General features: G+C 53.2%; 1 protein-coding gene and 1 pseudogene across 1 annotated transcript in view; both read right to left on the bottom strand.

Annotated features, from left to right (window-relative positions):
• Positions 1–2,725: 2,725 nt before the first annotated feature.
• On the bottom strand, positions 2,726–3,438 carry LOC108298633 (annotated as a pseudogene).
• A 2,552-nt stretch (positions 3,439–5,990) lies between these two features.
• Positions 5,991–10,842, bottom strand: part of LOC108298630 (mesoderm induction early response protein 2-like) — a 6,872-nt gene continuing 2,020 nt past the window's right edge. The window contains exons 3-5 of the mRNA XM_037735856.1: positions 7,668–7,793; positions 6,819–6,942; positions 5,991–6,267 (exon numbers count right to left, since the gene is read on the bottom strand). Of these exons, the coding sequence (XP_037591784.1) occupies positions 5,999–6,267; positions 6,819–6,942; positions 7,668–7,793 (519 nt within the window). The 3' untranslated portion in view covers positions 5,991–5,998. The remainder of the gene's footprint in view (positions 6,268–6,818; positions 6,943–7,667; positions 7,794–10,842) is intronic.

The raw sequence follows: 10,842 nt of genomic DNA, 5'->3' as shown, positions 1-10,842 counted from the left end.
CACCATGGCCATGATACAGGTGGATGGAGAGACCTGTGGGATGACACTCAGCACGTGGCACATATACCAGAGACCCAAAAGGAAGACAGAGCGGGAAATCAGAAAAATTTAAGAAATATTCTCCCAGAAACTGAACTGTAAGGAAGAAAAAGAAAACAAACATTTTTAGAAATAACAGTCAAGACTTCAAAATCTGTTAAAATGCACCCACTCTCAGGCTGACCTCACTCAGTTCAGAAAACTAGACCCAGGTACATCACAAACTGTCAAAGTCCAAAAAATACAAGAAAATCATGTCCAGCCCTATAGGGTTCTGTGAGCCCCACCCTGCAGGTGCAGAGATGAGAAACTGTAGAAATAAAAGACACAGACACAGAGAGGGAGAAGAGAGTTCGGGGGTCCACTGCCAGCCAAATCACGGAGACCTGCAGTGGCCCCGAGTGCCTGGACGCTCTGAATTAATTTACTGAGTGCAAAGCAAGGGGCGGGGAAGGTCAGGGAGGTAACGGTGGTCGGTGGTCAGTGACAGGGTCAGGTAAATCTCGTGTCTTGGAGACAGGGGGCCCAGGACTTTTACGCAGCCGAGGCCAGGAGAAAACCTAATGCATCAGCACTCTTCATATATTTGTCAGAAATATTAAGGACATTAAGATTATGTTACAATTATTCTTACCTTTTAAGAAAAAGAGAAACCAGGTGCAGAAGCAGGGCTCAGAGTGGACGTGGAACGTGACCGCTGAAGCCAGCATCTCATAGAGACAATTAAGCCCCCAGATGTCTGCGGGCCTCCCTGACAGCCGTCAGGCCCACCGCAGGAGCTTGGAGGAGTGGAGTTTTCTCCTGCCTTCCCCAGGAAGGTGACGTCTCGGCCATTTTGGACGCCTCTTCCCCTAGCTGGCTGAACAGCGGGCGCTTCCCCAGCGCGGGTGCTTCCCCAGCGCGGGGGCTGCCGCACAGCCGAGGAGCCCTCCAGCAGCCCTATGTGGGCATGACAGAGATCTTAGGGCATCATGACTTAGGGTCACTTTGTTCACAGTGTCACCTCAGTTCCATGCTTCATAACCTGAGAGTCATTAGTAAGATTAAAGGTTACATTGAGTATATATCTTTATAGGTAACTGTAAGATTATATACGATTATATGAAGGAATAGCTATGTGCCTACATTTCTAATTCTCTTCTAAATCAATATTTATATGGGAACAGGCTGAGGCTCCAGACCCTTGCCAGGGCACTTTCAGGGTTCCCCCTACATATATTAAGGAAAACAAAAGAATGGGAAGATTTCTCATCAGAAACAAGAGACAGCAGGCATGAATAGAACTTTAACACGCCAAAAGAAAAAAAATTGTTCACTCAGAATTCTGTATCCTGTAAAAATCTACTTCAAAAGAGGAGGAGGAGCCGGGTGGGTTGGCTCACGCCTGTAACCCCAGCAGTTCGAGACCAGCCTGACCAACATGGAGAACCCCTGCCTCTACTTAAAAGTACAAAAATTAGCCGGATGTGGTGGCGCAAGCCTGTAGTCCCAGCTACTCGGGAGGCTGAGGCAGGAGAATCGCTTGAACCCGGGAGGCAGACGTTGTGCTGAGCCAAGATCGCGCCGCTGCACTCCAGCCTGGGCAACAAGAGGGAGACTCCATCTCAAAAAAAGAAAAGAAAGAAAGAAAGAAATAAGCCGTGAGCCACAAAAAGATATGGAGGGGCCTGAAACGAATATGGAAGAGGCCGGCCTCAAAGACTACACAGTGTCCGTGTCCACCACAGAACGTCCTCGTCAAACTGCTCAAAACCAGCGGGGGTGAAATGTCGTCAAAGCTGGCAGAAAAGATTTCCCTCGGGAGGTAGGGCGAGCCAGAAGACAGAACACCTTCCCAGTCTGAAGGACAATGTAAGCTGGGGCCGGGTGCGATCGCTGACGCCTGTAATCCCAGCACTTTGGGAGGCCAAGCCAGGTCAATCACCTGAGGTCAGGAGTTGGAGACCAGCCTGGCCAACATGGTGAAACCCTGTCTCTACTAAAAATACAAAAAATAGCTGGGCATGGTGGTGGACACCTGTCATCCCAGCTACTCTAGAGGCTGAGGCAGGAGAACTGCTTGAACCTGGGGGTCGGAGGTTGCAGGGAATTGGGATCGTGCCATTGCACTTGAGCCCGGGCGACGAAGGGAGACTCCAATTCAAAAAAAAGATGCTATACTGAAAACCGTAACATTGCTAAGATTAAAGGTCTTACCAGAGAGGTAAAAACCCACAGAGTGGAATATCAATTCTCCCCAAATTAAAGATTCAATGCAAGCCTAATCAAAACCCTAGCAAATATTTTTGAGGCGACTGACAAGTTGTATATCTACCTAAGTTTTAAGATTAAAACTTGTCAGGGCTGGATATGGTGGCTCACACCTGTAATCCCAGCACTTTGGGAGGCCGAGGCAGGAGGATCACTTGAGATCAGAAGTTTGAGACCAGCCTAGCTAACATGGTGAAACACCAACTCTGCTAAAAATAAAAAATATTAGCTGGACATGGTGGCACATGCCTGTAATCCCAGCTACTCAGGAGGCTGAGGCAGGAGAACCACTTGAACCTGGGAGGTGCAGGTCGCGGTGAGCTGAGATTGCGCCATTGCACTCCAGCCTGGGCAACAAGAGGGAAATTCTGTCACTAAAATAAATAAATAATTAAAAAAAAAAAACCTGTCAGTTGCCGAAAAAATAATTTTACTCTTTTTTTTTTCCAAATTAATAGGTCTTTTATTGCATCATTTAAGTATCACAAGTAGGTCTTAGCTATGATAGGCATTTTGTTTCTGTAGCTGGACAACTCTAAGGTCTTACTCATCAGTCTGCTGAACAGCTCCTTTTTCAGAGACATATATACATCCAAAAATTTCCGGATATCCTTGCTTTTAACTGTTGTAGCTTGCTGAATCAAAGCCGCTGAATTTGAAACAAGCTCAATGTCATTTCCTTCAAGGATTAATTCATCTTTCTGGGCTTGAGATACTGAGCAGGCAACACGTGGTCTCATTCGAGCCCTGCGGATGTATTTTTCACCCAAGTAATTTCGGATTTCAACAAGAGACCCATTCTCCTGGATAACGACGTTCATGGGGAAGTGAGCAGACACAGGCCTCATCTTGTAACGGAAGCCCAGTGTAACGCCCTTGCTCATGTTCTGTACATGACTACAAATAGTACGAACTGTAGCCAGTTCCTTTCGGTTACCCCACCATTTGTCAACCTGGAACCTCTTTTTTTTCTTTCCAAGAAGGCTGAGTTCTACATTGATGTGATTGAAGTCCCTCCGCAGGGTTCCTCTGGGGCCTTCACCATAACTGTGCATCCCTTCAGAGTCATGTCGACATTTTCTGGAATGTTGACAGTCTGATTGCTGAGAATGGTCTTCATTCTCGCAGTAACGCAGCAAAGAAGGAACGTCTTTCCTCATCATGTACTTCTGTCCCCAAGTTTACTCTTAAACTTATATACATGCAATGAAAACTTACAAAGCTGGAAGACTTGCACCACCTCGGACTTAGGTGCAACATGTAAGAATTGCAACAGTATGGCGTGACTCAGGGTGAGAGAAGGGAGACACTGTACAGACACTTGATTTATCACAAAGGCATCGCTGCAACTCAGTGGGGGAGAGAATGGACTCTTTTTTTTCTTTTGGAGACAGAGCCACCACGCCTGGCCACGGTCTTTTCAATGTGTGGTGCTGGAGCAACTGCATATCCGTATGGGAAAACAGTTCCCTAACCCACGCTTCATGCCATCTAACACCATACACCAAAATTCATTTATTTTTTTATTTTTCTGAGATGGAGTCTTGCTCTGTGGCCCAGGCTGGAGTGCAGTGGTGCAATCTCAGCTCATTGCAACCTCCGCCTTGTAGTTCAAGCGATTCTCCTGTCTCAGCCTCCCATGTATCTGGGACTACTGGCGAGCACCATCATGCCTGGCTAATTTTTGTATTTGTAGTAGAAACAGGGTGTCACCATGTTGGACAGGCTGGTCTCAAACTCCCGACCTCAAGTAATCCACCCGCCTTGGCCTCCCAAAATGCTGGGATTATAGGGTGAGCCCCAGCCCTGGCCACCATATACCAAAATTTAAATTAAGTTGGATCACAGCCTTAAATGTGAAAGGAAAACAAGAAACCTTCTAGAATGAAACATGGAAGAGTACCTTCAAGAGCCTGAAGGTAAGCAAAGACTCTTAAATAGGACACAAACACGTTACTTTTAAAATAAGATTGGTAAGCTGGACTTTACTGAAGACACCACCAAGAAAGTCAACGGGAAAGCCACAAACTGGAGCAGACAGGAGCAGTGCGCAAAGCCCACAGAGGACTCGCTTCTAGAATGCATAAGTCACTCCACAAATCAGAGAGAAAGATCACCCAAGTCAGAAACGGGGAAAGCTTTGGGCACACACAAAGAGAATATCCAAATGGCAAGCACACTCTCCAGGGAAATGCCAATGAAAGACACAACGCGACAAGAGTCCATCTCAACTCAGGCAAGTTCACCCTCGGGGTCAAACGCTGAGAACGTGAGCGACTCCCACAAACCACGACTGAGAAACGTGGGCAGCACGTGTGACCCCAGCACACACCTACCGTGCGACTCCCTGCTGTCCATCGAGGACTGAGCGCTCTATCCACGAACCAGGCACGAGCGCATTCACGGCCCACAAACGAACCCAACCGTGACAGCAGCCCACGGCAGGAGGGGTGGCAAACGTGGCGCCCAAACCAAGCACCACAGCGAAATACGTGAGACACCAGCCCGCAGAAGGCTCCCACGGCACAGACGTCACACAGCGTGGGAGTGGCCGGCGGCATCCCGTGGCTGAAGTGTGCTGGCTGCCGAGGACAGGGCACCCTCATGGGGTGAGTCAGAGTTGGGAAAGGGCCCTGATGACAGGCTCCGAGGCCAGGGCTCCACCCAGAGTGTGACTGCAGGTGCCTTTTCTGGGTGAGGGTCCCGTGTCCCCTCTGACCCCGTCTTCTGGATGTCCCAGCTTGGCTGCACCTGCCTGCCTCTGTCCTCCTCTCACACGCGTCCATCCCAGCCATGGAATCACCTTGGAGAAGGCTCCTGAGCTGGGAGCACTGGCCCAGGGCCTCCAAGGGCTCCAGGGAAAAACAAGACCCAAGTCAGTGAGCACCTGAGTCCATGCCTGGAAGGGGCCAGAGCGGCCTGGCTCTGAACTCCAGTGGGAAAAAGACGAAGATCGGGTCCAGGACAGGGAGTGCCCTGCAGAGGCGGGGAGCCAGGCAGGGGAAGCCGCACGACACCCAGCAGTTCTCTCCGGAGAGCCCGTCTGACCTGGGGCTCCTGAGGAGGCACCTCGGGGCAGAGAGCTGGCGAAGGCAGCGGCCCTGGCTGGGGGGAGGTGGCTGGAGTCAAGGGCGGGGCAGGATGGACTGCTGAGGGTCTGGCTGCACGGGTTGACAGGAGCAGACCCCAAGAGACGGACAGAGCTGGGCAGAGTGGGCAGGGGCAGGCATCGACAGGCCCACCGCAGTCAAGAGAGCCTCCACTTCCTGCAGCCACAGGTTCGGCTGCCCAGCAAGCCACAAAGGGCGGGCACCTGACCAGGCTGGGCCCCTCAGACTGCCCAACAATCTGCTGTCCCACCGGGCCCCTCCCCTGCAGAAGTGAGTTTCCCGCCCTGGGCCCCACTCACTCTTCTCACAGTGCCGGTTCAAGTGCAGGCTGCTGAGGTCAGCTTGGAACTGAGGTCCCACCATGATCTGCAAACAACAGCCTGGAATCAGGACACTGAGGAAGCATCCGGCACAGGAGGGAGGCTGGCTGTCACGTCCTGTGGCCGGCTCGGGCGGAGGTGCCGCCATTCAGACCCCAGGCCCATGTGTGCAATCGACCTGCTGATGCGAGTTCTGGGGTCTGAGGATGGGAGGCAGAGGCCTGGGTGTGTGAGGGGAGGCAGTGCCCTGACACTGGCCTGGCAGGCCCAGACAGGATGTCAGAGGAGAAACACTCGGTCAGCAGCAGGAGCCGGGGCTTCAGTCCCGGCCCACCCCGGGGTTGAGCAGCACATCCCTCCTCTGAGAAGGGGCACATGCCCAGGGAGAGGGCTCCGCAGGACCCCGCTGTGGTGACTGTGGTCGATACGAGGTTGGGGAGAAGCAGAGCCACGTACCTTCTTACATTTGTTGGCAGGAAGGGAGTCCTCCTCAGTGTCGGAGGAGGCAGAAGAGCCAGGCTTTTTGACTTCATCAGCCAGGAAACGAGCTTTGGGGAAATGGAGGCAGGTCCCCCAGGGTCTCCACTGCCGGCAACCTGCACGGCCCCTTATTCGGGCAAAGACCCTCCACTCCCACTCTCCATCCACCTGATCCCCAGGCTGTGACCCCCTCCCTGGCCAGACACCGGGACGTGGATGGGCACAGAACCCAGGACCCGGGGTGCACTCTGAAGAAAGAGTCCTTCCCTTCCCTTCCCTTCCACGTGGCTGCTGCACCGCTGGGCCCCAGCCCTCAGCTCCCAGGAAAGCCAGCGCACAGGCTTGTGGGGGAGGACGGCCATGGGGATGCTGCCTCTAGATCTGCTAGGGGAACCAACACATTCCCCGCTTGTTTAAACCGAATCACTCTGAGAGTCCCTGCTCACTGGCCAGGATGGGGCAGAACAAGGCACCCCCGGGGCTACCAGCGCTTCCCACCAGGCAGACCCCCTCATCTGTGATACGTTCTTGGCCCGCACCAGCCCCAGGACCCTTCTCAGCATCACCCCTGCTGGCCCAGGGCCTGGGCTCGGGAGAGGATTGGAACAGAGTCACCTACATCCACTCTGGTTTGGGAAGAGGTCGGAGGCCTTGTGGGAGGTCACGGACGGGGTGAGGTCGTCAGCAGATGGCTGCGTCTCTTCCTCTTCTTCCCCTGAAAGCAAATCCTTCGCTATTTGTTCCTTTTAACAAAAAAGTAAAGAATGTTTTACAGTTTAGCAGTCTCAGCATAACACTAATGATAACAACAGCGAAGACACTGGGGGCTCCCTGAGGCTCACGTGGGGCCTATGCCCATTCTGCAGAAAAGGAAACAGAGGTGGCTGAGGGTGCACAGTGTTGGGGGGAGGGAAGCGGGGGTGGAACTGGACACGTGGGGTGCTATTCCCATTACACAAGTAAGGAGCTGGAGGCACCCGAGGGTGTACAGCGCGGGGGAGCTCACACCCAGCCACCAGAGCTGGAAACACAGCCACCACTGGGCACCGCCCAGAGCGCGTGGCTCTTTCTCAGTCATGCATTTGGTGTTAACCTTCTGCAGTGCAGCCTTCCCGTGCTCCAAATGCCCAGCCCTCGAGCGGTGACCTCTGGGTACCTAATGTCAGAGAGCCCAGTCCTGGGGAGGCGGCCAGGTCATGGTTCCTCTGCCTTCCCAGGTGCACTTCTCCAGGACAGGCCCTGATTGCCCCTCCACCCGTCCATGCCAGAAGGACACATGGCCCGGGGTTAAGGCCAGGGTCCAGCCTCATGCCTACGGCCATTCCAACCCTGGCAGAGTGGTACAGGTGGCCACATTTGACTTGTTCTGGGGGCCTTTGTGCTCCTCTCAGTGAACGCCCCCTGCTGAGAGGCAGCCCCGGTCCCCGCACCTCTACTGGGGCCAGTTCCAGGAAGGGCACTCACTCACCTTGTCCAGGGTCATGTCCAGGAGGTTGGGAGCCACATCACCACCCTCGCTCCCCTGCTCTGAGATGGGGTCTGAGGCCTCGTAGCCATAGAGTGCAAGCAGCTCATCGAAGGGCATGTCGCTGCTCTGAGTTAGGGAGGGAAACAGGGCCTCATCAGGAGGGACTACTCAGGGGCTCCTGTCCCCTCTCCCTTACCTGAGCCTTGTTGGCCACAACCAGGGCTACTCTGACACACCCACAGCAGCTCCCCACACGCAGCACTCCCCATCCAGACCTCAGGCCCAGGCCCTCATCCGAGAGCTCCTTCACAATCCCTCAGAGAGACACTGGAACACAGGGGTCACCGGCCGGGGAAGAGGGCACCACCCTGCCCACAGTGCCACCTCGCACAGGGTGAATGACAGGAATATAAGGATGGTGCGACACCTGGCAATCTACTATTTTAACTCAACATCAGCTTATCAAAGGGGAAAAAAGTAACCTGAAAACCATTTGGTAAAATCTGACATTTATTCCTGATTTTAAAAAAAAAGAACCCTCAGGAAACTACATAAAAGGCCAGACGACACAGGAGCTCACACCTGTAATCCCAGCATTTTGGAAGGCCAAGGAGGGCGGATCACTTGAGGCCAGGAGTTCAAGACCAGCCTGGGCAACATGGCAAAACGCCGTCTCCACTAAAAATAAGTTGCGTGTCTCCTGTCGTCCCAGCTACTCGGGAGGACGAGGCAGGGGAATCACCTGAACCCGGGAGGCAGAGGCTGCAGTGAGCCGAGACCGCACCACTGCACTCCAGCCTGGGCGGCACAGCGAGACTCTGTCTCACAATAAAACATTAACAAAGAAGAAGAAAAGTATACAAACAGATGGATGCTTCATAAATATAATGGAGAAGCTGTCGATTCACACTGGGTCAAAATGAGTAACCAGAGAAATCGCCATCACGAACGGGAACAAGAGCGCCATGATGAACACACAGCTGGATGCTGAGCCCGTGCAGCCTGCTAGCAAGTAGAAACAGGGCACGTAACTCCCAGGAGGGAAGAGACATCATCCTCTCCAGCGCTGCATTCAAATCCCCACGCCTCCCTCATGTGAGCCTCTACACCACTGAGGTTACAGCTTGCTCAGACTCCACCAGCCCCCGGGGTCACTCTCAGCATCCACCTTCCTGAACCCTCCCTCACATTCTCTCAGGATGTCAGCACTGGCCTCCCCTCCACCCCAGCTCTTGCCCAGATTCCTCCTGGGGCTGCAAGTCCACAAAGAACCTCCCGGCCCATTCCCAGCCCTTCCCCAGGTTGAACATCCATACCAAGTCCCCCTTTAGTTCTCACAGGACCCGACGGACAGAACACATTCTGTATGCCCATGACGACCAGGAGCAGGCAGGTGGGAGGGCTGACACGGTGGTCCCAAGGCCCCTGGGTGCCCCGGGTGAAGCCCCGTCTGAAGAGCACAAAGCCGTGGTTTCTGTGCTGGGCTTCACTGATACTTGCACTGATGGTGCCGCACTGGCAGCCAGCAACAGCCCGGCGCCCGTGGAAGCGCAGCCAGGGCACCACTGCCCATCCCTCACAGACCAAAAGCAATCTCCCCAGCTTCACTTTAGAAGATGGTGGGCACATTCTGTGAAGTCGCATCCTGAGCAGACGCCTCCATGCTCTGTTTGAGGGCATGGGAAGCAGAGCGGCTGCTGCCTAGCAGGGTGAGGGGCTCCTTCAAGGAAGCACGCGTGGAATGGGTGGTGAGGCACGGGGGCCCTTCCGTCCTTTCACCTCAAGAGTGCTGGCTGACTACAGCCGCTCAGACAGGAGCCTCGCAGGCAGGCAAGGGGGGCTGCTACTTCAGAGGAAACAGCTGACCTAACTGCTGCAACCGTAGAACTCAAGACTTTGACAGACTTGGGTTTGACAACATGAACTTGCCAAATTTCCAACATTTACAAAACTTGTGATGAGGCCGGCGGTGACATTAACTGCTACAGTCAACCCTAACCCCAACGTGACTGTGTCTGGACACGAGGCGTTTACAGAAGTGACTAAGGTCCAGTGAGGCTATGAGGGTGGGGCCCTGATCCAGCAGGATTAGTAACCTTTTACGAAAAACACCACAGGGCTCCCTCGGGTTCTCTGTCCACAACGTGAGGAGAGAGCAGCGCTGGACGCCACTCTGCGGGACCCGTTCACTGACCTCTCTGCCTCTGCAACCGTGAGGTTCACTGGTAACGATCTCAGACTCCACTCCACGAAACTACCATTTGCTGAGTTTTGCTGTGGCATCAAAGAAGAACACCCACCATTATCTGAAAAACTGTTAAATATGCCTTCCTTTTCCAACAACAGATCTGTATGAGGCTGTATTTGTACTTCAACCATAAGACCTTATCACAACAGAATAACATCTCCCTTAAAAGACAGAAGCGGTCCGGGCGTGGCTCACCCTGTAATCCAAGCATAAGAGGCCGAGGTGGGAGGATCACTTTGAGGTCAGGCGTTTAAGACCAGCCTGGCCAACATGGTGAAATTCCATCTCTACTAAAAACACAAAAATTAGCTGGGCACGGTGGTGGGTGCCTATAGTCCCAGCTACTCGGTAGGCTGAGGCAGGGGAATCACTTGAACCTAGGAAGGGGAGGTGGCAGTGAGCCGAGAATGTGCCACTGCACTCCAGCCTGGGCAAAAAGGCCCCACTCTGTCTCAAAACAGAAAAGAAAGAAAGAAAGAACTTGAGCCATGTACGGTGTCTCACACCTACACTCCCAGCACTTTGGGAGGCCCAGGCAGAAAAATTGCTTGAGGTCAAGAGTTTGAGACTAGACCTAGCAAAATAGCAAGACCTGCACAAAAAAATAAAATCAAATCAAAAGTTTAGGCCAGGCCCAAGTGGCTCACAACTGTAATCCCAGCACTTTGGGAGGGTGAGGCAAGTGGATCATGAGGTCAGGAGATCGAGACCACCCTGGCCAACATGGTGAAACCCTGTCTCTACTAAAAATACAAAAAAAGTATTAGCCGGGCGTGGTGTCATGCACTTGTAATCACAGCTACTTAGGAGGCTGAGGCAGGAGAATCACTTGAATCCAGGAGGTGGAGTTTGCAGTGAGCCGAGATCACGCCAGTGCACGCCAGTCTGGGCGACAGAGCAAGACTCTGTCTCAAAAAAAAAAAGTTT

Source organism: Cebus imitator, unplaced genomic scaffold (genome assembly GCF_001604975.1).
Source record: "Cebus imitator isolate Cc_AM_T3 unplaced genomic scaffold, Cebus_imitator-1.0 Scaffold1022, whole genome shotgun sequence".
In the NCBI taxonomy this organism is placed as follows: Eukaryota; Metazoa; Chordata; class Mammalia; order Primates; family Cebidae; genus Cebus; species Cebus imitator.
Note: the sequence above shows the minus strand (reverse complement) of the source record. Positions and strands in the feature narration are given on the sequence as shown.